Source organism: Anguilla rostrata, chromosome 5, assembly GCF_018555375.3.
Source record: "Anguilla rostrata isolate EN2019 chromosome 5, ASM1855537v3, whole genome shotgun sequence".
In the NCBI taxonomy this organism is placed as follows: Eukaryota; Metazoa; Chordata; class Actinopteri; order Anguilliformes; family Anguillidae; genus Anguilla; species Anguilla rostrata.
This window is the reverse complement of record NC_057937.1, coordinates 52,874,046-52,890,803: the sequence shown is the minus strand read 5'-3', so window position 1 is coordinate 52,890,803 and position 16,758 is coordinate 52,874,046. Positions and strand designations below refer to the sequence as shown.

General features: G+C 40.3%; 3 protein-coding genes across 9 annotated transcripts in view; 1 reads left to right on the top strand and 2 right to left on the bottom strand.

Annotated features, from left to right (window-relative positions):
* Nucleotides 1-7,473, bottom strand: part of LOC135255668 (nuclear factor of activated T-cells 5-like) — a 63,733-nt gene extending 56,260 nt beyond the window's left edge. Inside the window, exons 1-3 of one of the 7 annotated variants that reach the window (XM_064337154.1) lie at nucleotides 6,920-7,473; nucleotides 5,958-6,157; nucleotides 5,421-5,489 (exon numbers count right to left, since the gene is read on the bottom strand). In XM_064337154.1, coding sequence (XP_064193224.1) covers nucleotides 5,421-5,487 — 67 coding nt within the window. In that variant the 5' untranslated portion in view covers nucleotides 5,488-5,489; nucleotides 5,958-6,157; nucleotides 6,920-7,473. Of the gene's footprint in view, nucleotides 1-5,420; nucleotides 5,490-5,957; nucleotides 6,887-6,919 lie in introns of those variants that run through there. The other 6 variants (XM_064337150.1, XM_064337155.1, XM_064337151.1 and 3 more) reach the window with 6 other exon arrangements.
* Nucleotides 7,474-7,496: 23 nt separating this feature from the next.
* LOC135255670 (26S proteasome non-ATPase regulatory subunit 7) lies at nucleotides 7,497-11,586 on the top strand. Its single transcript, XM_064337168.1, has 7 exons — nucleotides 7,497-7,674; nucleotides 8,413-8,504; nucleotides 9,016-9,108; nucleotides 9,256-9,353; nucleotides 9,816-9,896; nucleotides 10,179-10,270; nucleotides 10,920-11,586. The coding sequence occupies exons 1-7, from the start codon at nucleotides 7,601-7,603 to the stop codon at nucleotides 11,368-11,370; spliced, it is 981 nt and encodes a 326-aa protein (XP_064193238.1). The 5' UTR covers nucleotides 7,497-7,600; the 3' UTR covers nucleotides 11,371-11,586.
* A 94-nt stretch (nucleotides 11,587-11,680) lies between these two features.
* LOC135255669 (polycystin-1-like protein 2) lies at nucleotides 11,681-16,708 on the bottom strand. Its single transcript, XM_064337167.1, has 8 exons — nucleotides 16,432-16,708; nucleotides 15,608-15,741; nucleotides 15,025-15,152; nucleotides 14,748-14,908; nucleotides 14,094-14,304; nucleotides 13,503-13,604; nucleotides 13,242-13,373; nucleotides 11,681-12,670 (listed from the first exon to the last, which is right to left on the bottom strand). Exons 1-8 carry the CDS (start codon nucleotides 16,665-16,667, stop codon nucleotides 12,527-12,529), a joined length of 1,248 nt encoding a protein of 415 aa, XP_064193237.1. The 5' UTR covers nucleotides 16,668-16,708; the 3' UTR covers nucleotides 11,681-12,526.
* Between the last annotated feature and the right edge of the window lie 50 nt (nucleotides 16,709-16,758).

The following is a 16,758-nucleotide window of genomic DNA, read 5'->3' as shown; positions in this document are numbered from 1 at the left end:
TAAGGGGCCCTAGTGAGGTGTTTTTAAAAATGTATTATTTTGTGGTCCATTTTCAAGATTTTGCTTAGGGACCCACAGACTCACAGGCCGCCTATGTCCATTTCAGGTAATATGCAGTGCTGCCACATATGAATTTTTGCCATTCCTCTCTGGCAACCTCCAGGCTTAAGAGAGCCCTGTAAAAATGGCCTTTCTGATTTCATAGTCAAATTGCTGATAACTCGTTGTTATACTTGTGTCTTGTTCAGGTGCTTTCCTGACTGTTTGCTGAGAGTCCCTTGATAATCCAGCCACTGAACAGTTACTGACACTAACCAAGATAAAAGGAAAAAAAAAAAAAAACTAGGTAGATAATTAACATAGCAACTTGAACAATGGAAGTTGTTTATCTTTGGGCCATAACTTTATCCCATATGTCTCCTGTTTTTGCATTATTTAATCAGTTTTCATTGGTCCCTTTAAGCGATTGTGTTTGTGGAAAGTAAAAATGAGAGAAGTTGCTGAAGCTGTTGACATTTCTTTACATTTGCTACTGTTCCTGCGATCTCCTTTCCACTGAGCTACTTTGGCATGTTCACATGATGGGCTCCATCAGGTTACCAAAAACTGAAAGGCAAAACTGGAAAACATGGTGTCACCCTCTAAATTCACAAGGAAATCAACAGCGGCAAACTATTGAGCCTTAGAGGGCAGAATGGCCTGTATTTACCATTGAACTTCCTTTGAATGTTCCACAAGTGACAATGTAAAAACTACTCTACAACTAATGTACCAATAAATACTGAAATATATGAGTGTAAATACATGCAAATAACTATTGCAGGTTTTATTTTACAGGGCAGGATAAAGGGGGTGATAAAACATGCCAATATCACAATGTTGAGAAACAGCTGAAATTGAAATTCCTTCATAGATAGCTGTCTATTATGCAGAAACAAATAACAAAGCATGAGTTTTCAAATGCAAAGATTTAATAGCCCACTGGGGCCATTTTACTTTCTCGTTCAACAACAAAAGCCAAGAAAAACATTGTGAAAACACAAACACAAGAAATGCTTTCTCATGTTCTTTTTCTGTCTCAGAATGTAAGCGGTTTGTCTTAAATGTTCCCAACTGTACAGTTTCAGCATTTAATCAATTGTAAGTCCCTGTGTTATGTTCCCTTCACATAATGAATGCTTGGGAACTGTGGCCCCTCTGCAATGAACCCCAGAGTATGTTCTTGAGGAACAGCGGGATGATTCAGCATGGTGGTTCTTCCAAGTCCGTCTGTAGCCTATTTGAATTTCCCATGTCGGTTTTTTTAGCATTAGTGGCATTGGGACTGTACTGACCTTGAAAGACCACAAATGACCGTGTGAGCATGAATCACTGCCTTGTAGTATAATTGCAATTATAAGAAAATGTTTCCAAGGTTGGGAGAAAAATGTAAAATTTTTACATCTGAAAAGAAAAGACAACTGTCCCTAATTGAGCTATTCATTGCAGATGGCCTCTGACTAGTAAACTCTGTTGCTGTGATTTCATATGTTTTTTGAAAATATTTTCTTTGATAAATCAAATAACAGCTTAATTCCAAATTTTAATTTTGAGACTACGAAGACTCATTTTGATTACAAGGGGTTCAGCATGCTGCATAGGGGGTGTTCCGTCCTTTGATGTGCTTCTGAATTTTACAAATATGTTACACAATTTCTGTGCTGCGATTCTCATAATGTCACCTTAGTTTTCAGCACTTTTAATCATCCTCGTAAGTAGATAGTTGGATATAAATGTTCCCTTACACAACTGAGAATTCCTTAACCCTTAGTAGCTAACATATATTTTGCTTGCATTTTATGTTTGACCATCATGTTGCTGTTTTTCCTTGTTACAAGCATGCACAGACTTTGGTGTGTTATTTATCACCATCAATGCATGAGTAGCATACACACATTCTTTGGGTATGTAACAGCATTATAAACCAGCGTGTGCATTAGTCTGCATACACACTGAGGCCACCTTATCTTTGAGAAGTCAAACCCAACTTGCAAAACACTAAATACCTTGAACTCCTGCCAGCATTGCGGTTGCAATCAACGGACCAAAAGGATCAAAATAGCTCTTTATTAAACTCAGCTTTGTTCTCTCTCTCTCTGGTGGCCTGTTTTTTAAAAATAGCTCCTTCATCTCTTTCTCTGTATACTGCCAATCATGGTTTATTTCTGCTCTCATCTGTCATCAACTGGCAAGAGCAAACTGGAGTGCATAACAAAATAAAAAATAGGACTGACATTTTGGAATTTAACCCTCCCCCCCCCCAAAAAAAAAAGAAAAAGAAAAAAAGAAAAGGCGCACATGCACACTCATGCCCCTTATCACAAGTCTAAGTGTGTTTAATGACACAGTTGTTATCTAGGCTGAACACAGTTCCATATCCCCATGCCTTATGAGCACTCTGTGAACCGTAGCCCCCCGGTGGACACCCCATTCCCCACCAATGGGCCCCAACAGCAGCTGCTGCTGCACCCGGCACTGTCCCCCATCCCAGCCTGTCTCTCTGGCTGTTTGATTGTTATGGCTGATCTATTCTGCCTGTAGCTATGCCAAAGAATCTTGGCTTCACATCATGTGATCCTATGAGATGCATTTATGATGGCTGGTGTATAGAAATAGACCTAAACACTTTATGTCCTTCTCACAATATATCAAAATGAGAATCAGTTATGGTTATTCTGGCAATAAAGTGAACAGCGCTGTGTCTTGTGTTCATACTGGATATCAGGGTCTCAGTTTCACAATTTACTGTACAATGCAATTTGTCACACAAGTGGGCCACATGACCAATAAATGATTGCATGCCATTCATCTTGCATTTCCTTCTCAGATATATGGGATTGGTTTTGCAACATTGCAATCATAAGAACAATAAGACTGAAGTTGGACCCTCGTATGGGTGATTCGATTTTGAAAGCAGAATGAATTATTGCATATTTCTGTTGAGAAGGCTGAGAGATTTTTATTGCCGTTTCATTGTTCAGGCTTGTCTCGGGCATTCACTTCACACAGCTCTCTGTTTCAGTTAAATAGCAATAAACAGTGCTGGAAAAAATATGCTTTTATTAACTCAACATTCATAAGTCACTCTGTAAATATGCAAGAATCAAGATATATTAAATGTCTAAAGGGGATATGCTCCTCAGGTGAAGCTGCATTTAGTTTCATTTTATCTGAAGAAAAGAAGGGAGAGTAGACTTGCAGAGGTGAGCCAATATTGACAGAAATGATTTTCTAATGTGATATTCCCTTCAAGGTGTGAAGCAGGGCTATACACTTCATTTGTGTCCAATATTTTAAAACAACCTGTCATGCCACTGTAGCCCTGGTGAGGCTAATGGGGGTCAGCATTCACCCGGTAGCACTGGTACAGGAGAGATGACCTCAGCAAATTAGCACTCAATTAAACTTGTGACATATATTTATGATAGATATGAGGTCTGAAAAATAAAACACATCCAAACTTTTAGTGCACTGGGACAGGAACTGAGGGCACAAAGACACGAGAGGCGAGTCCCGTCTTTCCATAAAAACACGTAAATCTTGGTTCTGGTTCTTTTTACATAATCTGTGGTCGCAGATGTTTCTGCAAAATACAGTATACATCTCAACATGCATGTTACCTTTTCATTTTTTCCATGTCATCGCCCTCTCTAACTATAGAAAAAAGGTTCATGTCATCTGCAACTCGGTCTCCTCAAATTGTCCCCTATCTGTCCTCCCACCTATTAACCCTGATCATATCCCCAATCACCTTCTCACCCCTTTCAAGCATCCCTCCATCCTACTCTCCGTATACATCACAGAGAAAAAGCAGCAGACATGGCAATCACAGGGCCCCACTACAATTTAAACTTCCCAGCCTAATCACAACTCTTGGTATTTACTCATTATGAAAAGTTAATGAACACCAAATGCCTGTTAGCTATTTCAGGTTTTATAGCTTCATTAGTCTTTCTATAAAAAGAAAGAGAAAAGAAAACAGAGTCAGGGTTCTCACTTTAATGGTTTTGTCCTTGAGATTTAATGCCTTTATGGGGCTGGCTTTTATTTAGGCCTGATAAAGGCTCTCCCTGCCACAGCTTTTTTTCTCAATACCTTTCATTGTAGTTTGTAATATTGTACACTTATGAGATAAGACATTGAGGTCAGTCCTCCATGAGGAAAAGGCTGAGCAAAGGCCCAGTCACACTACAGTGTTGCCTTCCCTGTGCAGTAGGGACCCCCTTGTGGTAGGACTGTAACGATAGCTAACCTCTATAGACCTTCATGGTGAGCGTAAGGGAAGCATAGGATGATGAAAAACAGGCCAGAACTTCTGTAGTTTGCGGGTTACTGAGAAGAGAGCCAGTGGTGACCAATAGACTTAAAATAAGGGGAACGGATAATGTAAAGTACGTCCTCAAACGATCGTATATTGATTTTTAACTTCACAACAGTCATAACAATAGATTATTAACATGTAAATAATTATTGAGAATTGGTATACAAATACAAATGGGGGAAAAAGTCATTTGAAATCATATTAAACTTTAATTAATGTTTAGTGTGTTATTATTAAAGTGATATAAAGTGCACAAAGTTAATGCTATTGTGGACATGCCGATGACATGCTTGTTAATTGCTGACATCTGGGAAAAGACAAATTAAGGATCATCATCAAGTAAATTTCATTCTACAGCCTTCCTCATGTGCATCGCAGTTCACAATATGAGATACAGACATTCCACTTCACCTCAATGGAAAGAATGCTAATTCAAATTGAATGGTACTAAAGGGGTGCAAAGGCACCTTTATTTTCCTATTTTCTACATGAAGAAATCTTGCAAAAATGTTAATAATACAATGTAATGAAGTAATAATAACTATGTTCTTTTTTTAATGCAACTGCATGAAGTGTGTGTTATGTACCCATTCTGCATATGATAGGCCACTGCGTGGTTTTATTTCCTATCTACGTGTTGTATAATGTGGCAGGAAATGATGAATGCACAAGAGACTAGAAAACAGTGCTTTCTAAACTGAGCTTTAAAACATTTACATATTCCAGAGAGTAAGTGCTATAATTAAATATGTCTGTCTCAGACCTCCTCTGCAGGGAATAACAGCATTGACGGAGGCATACAATAGGTGAAAGAAACACACGCGCACACACACAAATGTACAGACAAGCATTGAAAGCTTTTTCCATTCCAGCTGTGGCTCCATTCTTCATCACGTACTTGCAACCACCAGCACTGATAAATAAATTCCTTTGACATTTCCAGACTGAAGTAATTAAGATAATCAGTAGGACGCCCATGAGACTGTGAAAATCATATGAAACATCTGGTCTTGTTCCTTGAAAGTGTAAAAGTTTTTCAGACATCCAAAGCATTGCTTACCTGTAGTGTATCGTTGATTGCTTGGTGCTTCTAGTTCCTTTTTCAGATAGGCTACATACTGACTCATTCCTGCAAGAATAAAATTATTTTCAAGATATGTATGATATTGTTATGAATACAGCTGAGTGAGTGAGTTTTTTGGTGAGAAGTCTTTCATAAACCATTGTATTTCACAAAGACTATTAACTAATACACTAAAGTTTAAAGAGCAGTAACACATTTCTAATCTCTGCTGTAAAAATCTGATTGAGACACACTGGCACTGATTGAGAAATAGTTTTAACCTAATGGAAAATCCATCCTCAAGACTCACACCCTTCTATAAGTTCTCTTGAGCTCAAAACCATTACATACTACCTCCAAAGGCAAAACCTGGGCACAACACATTTGGCAACATAAAATTAACACATTTGAAATTGAAGAACTAAAAACCACAAGTGAGGCTGGTCATGTGCTGCATGTGGCAATGCCACCAGAGCAGGGGGCCCACGGCCTGAAGGGCATGGAAAAAGCAAGCAAGGGCAACGCTGTACTAACCCCTGAACTGCCAGAGAGCTCCACTCCAGTGAATGGAACCATAGATAAACGATGCAAGGCCTCATCTTACCTCCCAGAGGTATCTGTCATGAAGCAAGAGAGAATGAAAAGACGGCTGCTGTTCATGAATAGCCCAGATGACACGATGTATGGAATTTCCGTTCAGCTATGCTCGTGGCACAGCACAAGGTCATGAGCACCTTTGCACATGAATGGAAGCAAAGATAAAACAGAAAATGATGTGAGACAGTTTGTGCAGTGCATATTTAGCAACGTATTCAAGTTGTTGTGACTATTGCAGCCCAGTTTTGATGTGAATGACCTGTTTTGTATCTTTGTTACTATTGCATGGAACACATACTTTGATTTATACATTTTTAAAAGGTTAAAGAAGAATGGATTAAAGCTTCCAAGTGGACTTTGACAGCTCCCTTTCTGTAATTATCATTACATCTTCCAGCAGGCTGGATCTGCACTCTGGGGAGTCTGTATCTTGCTGGAATTTCTTTATTTATTTATTTATTTTTAAACATAAACTTAGTTTGGTTTATAAAAATCTCCTCAAAACTTTTTTGCATAGTCTAAAAGCATGACAAATTAATTTAATGAATTGCACTGGATAAATAAAATGCATTTTCAAAATGTATTTTCCAGTGCGTATTGTCAAATAAATATGCACTCAATTGTCAAGACTATAACTGAACAGTCACAGTAGCTGCTTAGATTGTCCTCTAGTGGACACCTTAAAAAGTGCATGTGTAATACAAAAGTGCATTTAACATTATTACAATTGTATATTTTTCATACATTATTTGCTTGCTCAGACATGCATAGTGAACACAAATACAATTCAGAACATTTCACATATGCTTTCCGTCAACAAATGCAATTTACTGTATTTTGAAAAGCATGTAGCGCACGGGCAGGGCAATGCGACGACATCTGTGTGCTTAGTGCCTCACCAGGCCGTGGACATGGTCTGTTGCAGTTTTCTCCTTCTTACTGGGAGTGGAAAATTGCAGTGGATCTGCACTGGCTGAAAACTAGCCACACTAGTTTTGCTGACTTCACCAAGGTAGTACATACACAGCCAAGCCAATGAACTCGTTAGCAACTTACTTCTTAAAAGCACAAAACAGCTTCGAAATCCACAGTGGTGATATTAATGGGTATAATTCATCCCGTAAAACAAAACGTGGAACTCTCTTAGGCTTACGTTCACCACAGACCTTATTTTCGGCAAAAAACGAAGTCCCTACGGGAAAAAATGCGTTGGAAATCTCCCGAGGGAACCCATGCCTCAAAAAGCGAACTTACTTCCGGGTTTTAGGACTACAAACTGTAAAACTCTATAGCGATAAATTGACCTTTTTTAATAAATACGTGTGACAATGTTTGCTAAATAGCACCTATCTCAAATAACGAATATGGCATTAATATGACGAACCCAGCAGTCGCTGAAAAAGGAATTTATACAACCTACGTAGTTGCATCCTAGTTCATTGGTTGCATCGAAGTATTTTGTGCACGTGACCTTTGTGTCGGTGTCTCTGGGAATTATGGGATTGCGGAATCGTGACAGTCCGCAGTGAGGATTTCAGCGGCTAGTTTCATTCATTTAGAATTCATTTTACAGAATAAAAATGCCGGAATTAGCCGTGGAGAGGGTTGTTGTCCATCCGTTGGTGTTGCTGAGTGTGGTGGATCATTTTAACAGGTGACCTGATTCGATACAATGCGATAGTTGTGAATTTGTATGAAACTGTGAACTCATTGTTGTGGACTGCAGGCCCAGTCAGTCTTCAAGCTTGTGCCATGCTAGCTAGCTGACAGAAAGTGGAATCAAAAAGCTAACGTACGGAATCTAGCTAGCTAGTTTGGTGCTTATGACGACTTTGTATCTGATAACAGTGCATTTAGCGTATTCTACAAATATAATTTGACACTGAATTGTGTTCGTTTCATGTTGATAGTTAACGTTAGCTGGCGTGTTAGCGTAGTTTTTCTATCTGTCTATAATTGTATAGGGAGATATTTAGCCAGCCAGCTTGCACTGTTATCACTTTGGTTAATTGATGTGAATGGTCTATGCTTTTCAGAGTTAGTCACTCGTCATAAACCCGACTTGCGGGCTCACAGTATGTAACGTTAAATGCGGATAATTTAGTAGCTGTGTAACATTATGAAGTAACTAGCTAAAACCAAGAAGCAAAGTTACGTGGATAGCTTCGTTAAATTGCTAGCTATCCATTTAAGCTAGCCAGTGGTCTCAGTTTTCAGTGAAGATGTTAGTAAGTTACCAAGTAGCAAGGAATGTCAGTTCAGTCACTATCTAGCTGCTGTCTGATTTAATCTCGATTTTATACTTGCGCTCCCAGAACTACCAAGAAGCACATATAATCAGTTTTGTTTGTTAGTCTGAAATAAAATGTAATCGTCTTATTATTTCGTGTAGAATAGGAAAAGTTGGCAACCAGAAGCGAGTTGTGGGTGTTCTACTGGGTTCCTGGCATAAGAAAATCCTTGATGTGTCCAACAGTTTTGCAGGTGAGTTTCACCATGACTTGCAGCAGCAGCACGAGTCCTTGTGACAACCAGGTTTTGTTTTAATCCGTTATGTTATACTGCGCAGATGCAGTCTTGGCACGCTGAATGATGCTCATAAAATCACTTGGAGGGCTGACCTTTTTCGAGGTGTCCCACTGCCTGGTCATAGCAGAAAGATACTTGCATCTGAACAGCATGACGACCAAAAACTAGTCCAGATCCCACAGTGGGAACTGCCCTTGTGCCCAATGAACACGTTTCTTTACTTAATGACTTCAGAACAAATACCATCTTGTATTATAGTAACCTTAGTATTATAGTAACCTTGTATAAAAAGAAAAATAAATGAACTTAATTTTGTATAAGGGTGTCTCTGTAGTAAGCAGATAAAGTATTCTAATAATTATGCAATATTGCCAAAAAACCAGTGAAATCTGGGAGCTGAAATATGTGTTGACTGGTAGCATTGGGTTTGATGGATGTAGCTGTGTAACTGTGATTGTCTTTGCAGTGCCTTTTGATGAGGACGACAAGGATGATTCAGTTTGGTTCCTTGATCATGACTACTTGGAGAATATGTATGGCATGTTTAAAAAGGTCAATGGTAAGAGCATTGATGGATATGTGCATATGAGCACCTTTCAATCCTTGTTTCTCCTCACCTGTCTTATAATGTCAGTTTCATCAGTTGTGACATATTTTGGTGAATTGACTTTTTTTAAATTTTATTTTATTTTATTTTTTTAACTAGCCCGAGAAAGGATAGTTGGTTGGTACCATACTGGACCAAAACTACACAAGAATGACATTGCCATCAATGAACTCATGAAGCAGTACTGCTCGAATTCAGTAAGTCAGTTCCTAACATCTCAGCTATTTCCTCAAAATCAAAAAATACAAAATCTGTCATGCTCTTTTACACTACAAAATCCCTTCGACTGTGACCCTTGCATATTTTATTAGATGCTACAAAGGATATCTTAACGCCAAAAATAAAATATGCTGAGTTTATATATCTTGGACATAAATATATGTGGTTTCTCAGTTGTGTTCTATGTGCAAATGTTATGATACATTTACTGCTGATTTTTGGCCAGGCTCCTGTTTCATGAAACAGAATTAGTGAGTTAGCTGGATAACTCTTTTACTCTTTTACTTCAAACCATGTTACAGATCTGGGAGGGTTCAGGGTTTTACTCAGTGCAGCTCTCTAGCTAACGCAATAATCATGCTTACATAGATTTAATCAAACCTGAGGTTATTTCTGCTACATTGGGAAGATTAAATATTCTATGCACTTCTGTTTTTCAGGTTTTAGTTATTATTGATGTAAAGCCAAAGGACCTTGGTCTACCCACTGAAGCCTATATCTCTGTAGAGGAAGTTCATGATGTAAGTAACCTCTGCTTGATATCAAAGATTGTATGAAAATAGAGAAATGATATGTAATTAATTTTTAATTCAGTGGACCTCAAATGAATGTTTCCCAGTATTGCATACTACAAAATTTTTGAAAGGAAATATGATTGTCGAACCATTGTGAACAGGCTACCCCAAAGGCTGTTCAGTATGGAAAATATCACAACATACAATGCAATGTACATATTCATTTATAGCAAGTTAATCAAGTAGCCAATGAGTAGAACGCCTGACAGTAATGATGCTCTTCTCTAGGATGGCACCCCCACATCTAAGACGTTTGAACATGTGACCAGCGAGATCGGGGCCGAGGAGGCAGAGGAAGTTGGTGTGGAGCACTTACTCAGGTAACAGTTCTGTGCTTCGTTTGCTGGTCATTTATTGAGTTCGCTATGCGCAATTATGATAACCGTTCTAAAAACAGTTAGAATTTATGTAATGGGTTTTAATCAAATTACAGGATGTCAAAAGAATAAACAATATTTTTTTTCTTAATTGACCCATCTGAGTAAATACATACTATGCAGAAGTTCTTTCCTTGCTTTGCTCCTGTGTTTACAATTTAAAATGTCTCCCTCATTCTCCGCCCCACCTACAACCCAAGATGGCGAAACTCACACACCAACGAAACAACTAGATGTAGCTCTGGCTGGCTATATTGGTAGCTTTATAGCATCATGTTGCACAATGTTGGAATCACGTCTCTTTCAAATATATAGCAATAGCTGCATTCACAGTCATGCAGTCACAAGTATGCGTAAATGCTCAACCGACATATGCGATGGCAAAAGCGCCCACTTTGCTTCCATATGCAGCTAACTTACAGGGTAGCTTTAGCTTGGTGGTTGTGGTTATGGACCTATGCTAGCTATTGCTGGCACAGCACCAGTGGGTTTCAGCTGGCAAAATTCTATAACATAAGCATGCATATTTACAAACATCAATTCATTTTTGTGTTTTATTTTTTCTCACTGTGACCCATCTGCACTTCTGCAGAGACATCAAGGACACGACGGTGGGCACCCTGTCCCAGCGCATCACCAACCAGGTGCACGGCCTGAAGGGGCTCAACTCCAAGCTGCTGGACATCAAGAGCTACCTGGAGAAGGTGGCCACCGGCAAGCTGCCCATCAACCACCAGATAATCTACCAGCTGCAGGACGTCTTCAACCTGCTGCCCGACGTCAATCTGCAGGAGTTCATCAAGGCCTTCTACCTCAAGACCAACGACCAGATGCTGGTGGTGTACCTGGCCTCCCTCATCCGCTCGGTGGTGGCCCTGCACAACCTCATCAACAACAAGATCGCCAACCGCGACGCTGAGAAGAAAGAGGGCCAGGAGAAGGACGACAGCAAGAAGGAGAAGAAGGACGAAAAGGAGAAGGAGAAAGAGAAGGAGAAGGGAGATGCCGCAGCCAAGAAAGATGACAAGAAGGACAAGAAATGAACTCGTGCAGCCAGCCATTCCTGACACAACTTCGGCAGTGTTGGAGGATTAACTTTTCTGTTTGTTTGTTTTTTTCCATTTTTGTAGCTGGAATTTGTAAGGTCCCGCCAGCTTGTGCAGAGTTGGATGGGCACTGTATTTATCATTTTTGATAAGGACTCCATGTTTTCTGTATTCATTAAAAGACGGAAGGGAATAAATGGATTTCTTTTGTGATTTTTTTTTTGTTGTTTGTTTTGTTTTTTCCCTTCTCCAGAAAATAGAATTTAATCTTTTAGGGCATAAAATAAAGAAATAATATGTGACCCAATTACATGTACACATTATTTAATAGTTACTACAGTAATAGAGTGCAAATTTATGAACTGCAAATCACATTTGACAAAGAGCAAAAGGACAAGTGCATAACTGGGTAAATCAGTATTTTAGTCACAATGCAAGTGAAAGGGCAGTGCACAGTTGCAGTTGAGGATTGAAATTCTCATTTCAGAATTTTAGCACTGACATATATGCATGAGGGATTTTGATTTGTTAGAAGGGAGTTGGTTTGAACAGGAAAATAAATCCACGTCAACTTGGTGAAAAGTAGGACCTCAAGATATTTTTCATGTTCATGATTACTTAAAACTTGAATTACAGTCTTTACATTTTCAACATGATACAATTATGCCCAAAGCAGTGATCTGATATAAGATTAACAACAACTGCTTGTTACCAATACAGCAAAGTTCAACATAAAGTCTGCCATGGATTCTGAGCCTCTAAATTATGTGCACTTTCCCCTTGCATAATGCAGGATCACTTTATTACATTCTGCTGTTTAGTCACATTTCTGTCATGTCTTAACAGTACAGTTTCCATCAATATATTTGTAATGCATGAAACATGGTTTTTCAAGCATTCTTTTCTGGCCCATTTTATGGGTGAGTTGTTTTTTCGTCTGTTACATAAAAGCTGTAAAACAGCTATATTCTGAATTACAAGAGAAAACAAATTTCCAACATTTCAAACAGAGTGTCTAATATGCATTCAAATCTTTAATCATATCGTAGTCTAAAAGAGAAACACTTGAGAATCTGAGAGGCAGAAAGTTCACAGCTCATGAAAATGATCTCTCAGGTTGTACAACACTATTTGTGAAGATAGATCTATAATGCTAATCCACTGGGGCTTTTTTGCCCACGGAGGCCGTGCAGTTGTTTTCTTTCCCTTCATCTTTCTCTTGTTTTTTACACTTGATTCCGAGGAGGCTGCAGATCTTCATGAGCATAAGGTCCACAATCTCCTCCTCTTCAGAGGGCTATGGGGGGGAAATACAGGGAATGCTGGGTAATATACACAGTTTTTTCAGGGCCTGTATTTCTAAATATTACAAATAAAATATTTATAATTGACTGCATGAAAAACAAAGTTGTGTCACTTTTAATAATGGCCATAGCAACAACTCTTACCAGCTAACACAAAATGTTCTCATAATGTTACTGGAATGTTTTGCGAATATTATAACATTGCCTTTGCATGGCAGCAATTTTTGTTTTAGCTGGGTAGACTTATGACTTAGGAGTACTTTGAGAGGTTGATTGGGTACATTATGGTGAAAACTGCATTGATATTAATACGCATTATATAATTATACTTGTCAGTTATGAATAATCTCTTCATAGTTGTCTCGTTTCATTTTTTCCCTTCATAACTAATATTTCAGCTGTGCATAAATATTTTTGCTTAACTTGTGTATTGCTAAAGAGTCGCAGCAAAAAAATTCAGAATATTCACAAACTCTTGATACAGAGAACATGAACAGTAGATTTAGTTATTGCCAGATAAGCCACACGGCAATTCTAAAATCAGAGTGGGGTTGCCACTTCTACCTTGTGGTACTGTTGTTCTTCACTGAATGCCACCAGGATGACAGAGATGAAGAGGTTGACCACCACAAAGGTCATGAAGACAATGCAGGTGCCAATGAGGAAAGCACCTAACATAGGGTTATAGTCCAGAACCTTGGGGGAGAAGCAACCAACCAATCACAAAAATGAAGCATCACCAATCATAAAGCTCTTTTCACTGGCTAAACAGTTACAGATAACAATTACTCTCAATAGAGTTTAATACATCCTAGTCTCACTCACCTCTTCGTAGTTGAAGATGCCCAACTGCAAGCTGACCATTGTCACTACTGCGTCCATAAGGGTCCTGTACGAATACAGCTTCCAGCCAAACATCAGATTTGACTGCAACAGGGACAGGTGGGAAACAGATAATATCAGACTCATGCCTACCTCCTGCTTCCTTCAAACGTTTGACAGCCTTTGAACACTATTTGTTTCCCATGCACTGTTGGCAGTAACTGAATTGTGTGAATTATTTTGTGTGAATTCATGCTACTTTAGAAGGTCAAATCACAATTTTGTGCACATAAAATGGGTAACAGCTAGAGGTATTCACCCAGAGCTCTCAAAAGGATGGAGTAGACCAGGCCCAACGGCAGTGTAGCAATAGAGCCGACAGATCTAATGGAAAAAGCTACTTATGTACAAACAACCAGGGCCCTTACAGCTAAGGACCAGGCCAGGCCTAATTTAAACCAAGCAATAGAGTGGCCCAGGCCTAACTACAACAGCTCCTGATACAGAAACAGCCAGGGTTCCTACAGCTGTGGTTCAGAAGGTCATGCCTAATGGAAACTTCTGCTGATATGGGCAGGTCTGTGGGGTTCTCACAGCGACGGAGTAAGCCAGGAACATGATGATCATGACGATGATGAAGCCGGAGATGTCGGTCCACGCCCGCTGGAGCGTGGCAGTGATCATGTGCAGCTTTGGGTTGAGTCTCAGCAGGTGCCACATCTTCACGGTGGCCAGAAGCACCAGGAAGGCAATGAGGTAACCCAGGACAGAGTCTGCCGCCGCCGTGTCGTAGAAACTGGCAAACCTGCCAGAGCCGGATCACACAGAGCAAAGGGTAAGGCATGCCACAGCAACTCCACTGCTATGGCAGATGTAGTACTAATTCATAATAAGTTGGGCGGTATTTTGTATAGAAGTTGACATCTCAATATCTCAAGTGCTTAGGGAAGGGGTTGGGAAAACACCTGATAAGACCTGCAGCCCTCTTGCATGAAGAGGGAGTGATTTATGAAGTCAAATATCCTGAGAGATTGGTATACCAGGTGTAGTGCAACAGTAATAGCAAAATTAATTTTTGGAACCAAGGGCATCCAACTGACCAGAGGGGTAATAATTGTGTGATTAATATTGGAATATAGTACTGATTGAACCTCATTCTCCCAGAGCATCCCACATAACTTCTAGGAGATTCTCCAAACGTAAGCACAGATCAGTGCTGGTGAGGAACAGCAGTAATGGCCCACTCACTCGTCCTTGTGGTCATGGTAGAACTCCATGTCACGGTTCCCTAGCAGTGTCCTCTTGATGAAGACTGACAGTGCACTCCAGCTCAGGATTATAATGGCCAGCTCAAGAAGGTTCCACTTGCACCGGAAGTATTCCCACTTTTGCTGCTTCATCAGCTTCCCCTGTGACATCAGCCAGGAGGAAACCATTTTCAGTATTGTAATGTGAAATAGCTGAAAGTTGAGAACAATGTTATGTGGAACCAGGTGAGAGAGGAAGTGCCTAGACAGAGACTGACCTGAACAAACATATAGTAGAGGATGAAGAGGAAGTATATGGCCTCCGAGGCCATCACGAAGGCGCTTAGGCCACCAGTTGACTGGTAGAGACGTACAGCCTGCAGCTTAGAGTAGAACTGGAAAGCCCCTGGTATGAGACAATAGTTTAGTCATCATGTCTGGCAATTAATATGTAAAGATCCCTTCATACTGTTTTTTTTTTGTATTCAATGGTTTTTATTCCTCATTTTTCTCCTCAATGTGCACATCTCCAGTTGTAATTGTAGGCCCCATCACAGCATTGTCCTCTGCCAATACAGTAGGGCACACAGAAGCAAGTAAACCATATGTTCTGATATGCATGCAGTCAGACAATTTTCACTCTAAAACCCACTAGCTCAGCTGTCCAGTTGCAATGCTGGAAGGCTGTAGAACATTTGGTTGCTAATGAGCAATGAGGCAGGGAGATATCCTGCTGTCTGAAACCCTCCCTCCCTGGGTAATACTATGACCAATTGTACTCTGTGATACCTCAACTACACCTGTCACTCAGGAGGAAAAATATGAATTTCTATAAAGTATGCAGCCAGAGGTGCTCCTCACCCACAGCCGCGGTCTCCATCATTATGGTGACGATGCAGAAGAGATTGATGTTGGCGTTGTAGACCGTGAACTCCACAAAGACCGCCCGTGTGTACACATCCAACCAAGTGTTGTCAAACAGGTACTGAAGGACACTGCCAAACAGGGGGGAGTTAATGTTCCAGATAAAGACAAACGACTGCTCAGTATACTGAGAATTCGAGCACATAGTGCACCAGGGGCTTGTAAGTCTGTTACTGAGCATACAGCAAAATATTTTAATTGTGTAAATCAAGTGAAGTCATTGTCATGGGTGCAAGATAGTAGCTATTGTCTGTCTGCTCAGTATCCCATCTGTTTTGAGGGTTGCATGCTAATCCTTGCACTAATACATGTGGGAATTATACAATGTTTAGTTGCCACTTCTATATGCATTGTTGTATTATTTTTCCCTCTAGCCCATTTGGTCTGTAGCAGCTTAAAGGCCTATTTTATTAATTTTATAATGAATGCCATATTATTTTGTATTTAGAAGGTGTGTCTTTTTTCTTCGGTGTCTGGCCGAATCCAGAGGCATCTCACAACAATAGCATTGCAGCTGTCCACTGGATCAGTCAGCACAAAGTGTCTCACAACCCAGGAATAATTCATAGATGTGTCATAGCTACATAAAAAAGGACTCCACCCCTGTTTTGTGACATCATCGTTTCACAAAAAACCTTTTCCTGCCCTCTGTTACAAACATCAGTGACCGTCTCACAATTGATACAGAGGTTATTTTTTCCATCCCTATTTTGGATTTACCATCAATATTTTCAGTCACTGTTGGCCCATGACTGGCTCACCTCATGGCGGTCTCAAGGTCCGGCCCCAGGTCAGCCACAAAGCCCCCACCTCTGTACAGAACCACGCTGCCCCATGTGGGGGGTGCCCGGAGCTTGCCCTGGCTCTGGTACTGCCAGGGGCTGGGGGGGAGCGAGACGTTGGTGTGGGCCGAGCTGTTCCATCCTGGCCCATACGAGCCCATGTCCTCCACATCCCAGGAGTACGGGGCCTGGCAGTCCAGGACGGAGTGGCGCATGGAGCGGGCAATAGGGCAGGACTTGCTCTGCACCCTCACTTGCCGAACGTCACGTGCAATCCTGCAGGCAAACCACCAAAAGGCATTGCAC

Excerpts from the sequence above, each read along its gene's own strand:
- LOC135255669 (XM_064337167.1), bottom strand. The coding sequence starts at position 16,667 with ATGCGCCACTCCGTCCTGGACTGCCAGGCCCCGTACTCCTGGGATGTG. Across the intron at positions 14,909-15,024 it reads TCTACTATATGTTTGTTCAG|GGGAAGCTGATGAAGCAGCA; the intron begins GTCAGTCTCTGT and ends CTGATGTCACAG. Across the intron at positions 13,605-14,093 it reads TCCTGGCTTACTCCGTCGCT|TCAAATCTGATGTTTGGCTG; the intron begins GTGAGAACCCCA and ends TCCCTGTTGCAG.
- LOC135255670 (XM_064337168.1), top strand. The coding sequence starts at position 7,601 with ATGCCGGAATTAGCCGTGGAGAGGGTTGTTGTCCATCCGTTGGTGTTG. Across the intron at positions 9,109-9,255 it reads CATGTTTAAAAAGGTCAATG|CCCGAGAAAGGATAGTTGGT; the intron begins GTAAGAGCATTG and ends TTTTTTAACTAG. Across the intron at positions 9,897-10,178 it reads CTGTAGAGGAAGTTCATGAT|GATGGCACCCCCACATCTAA; the intron begins GTAAGTAACCTC and ends GCTCTTCTCTAG.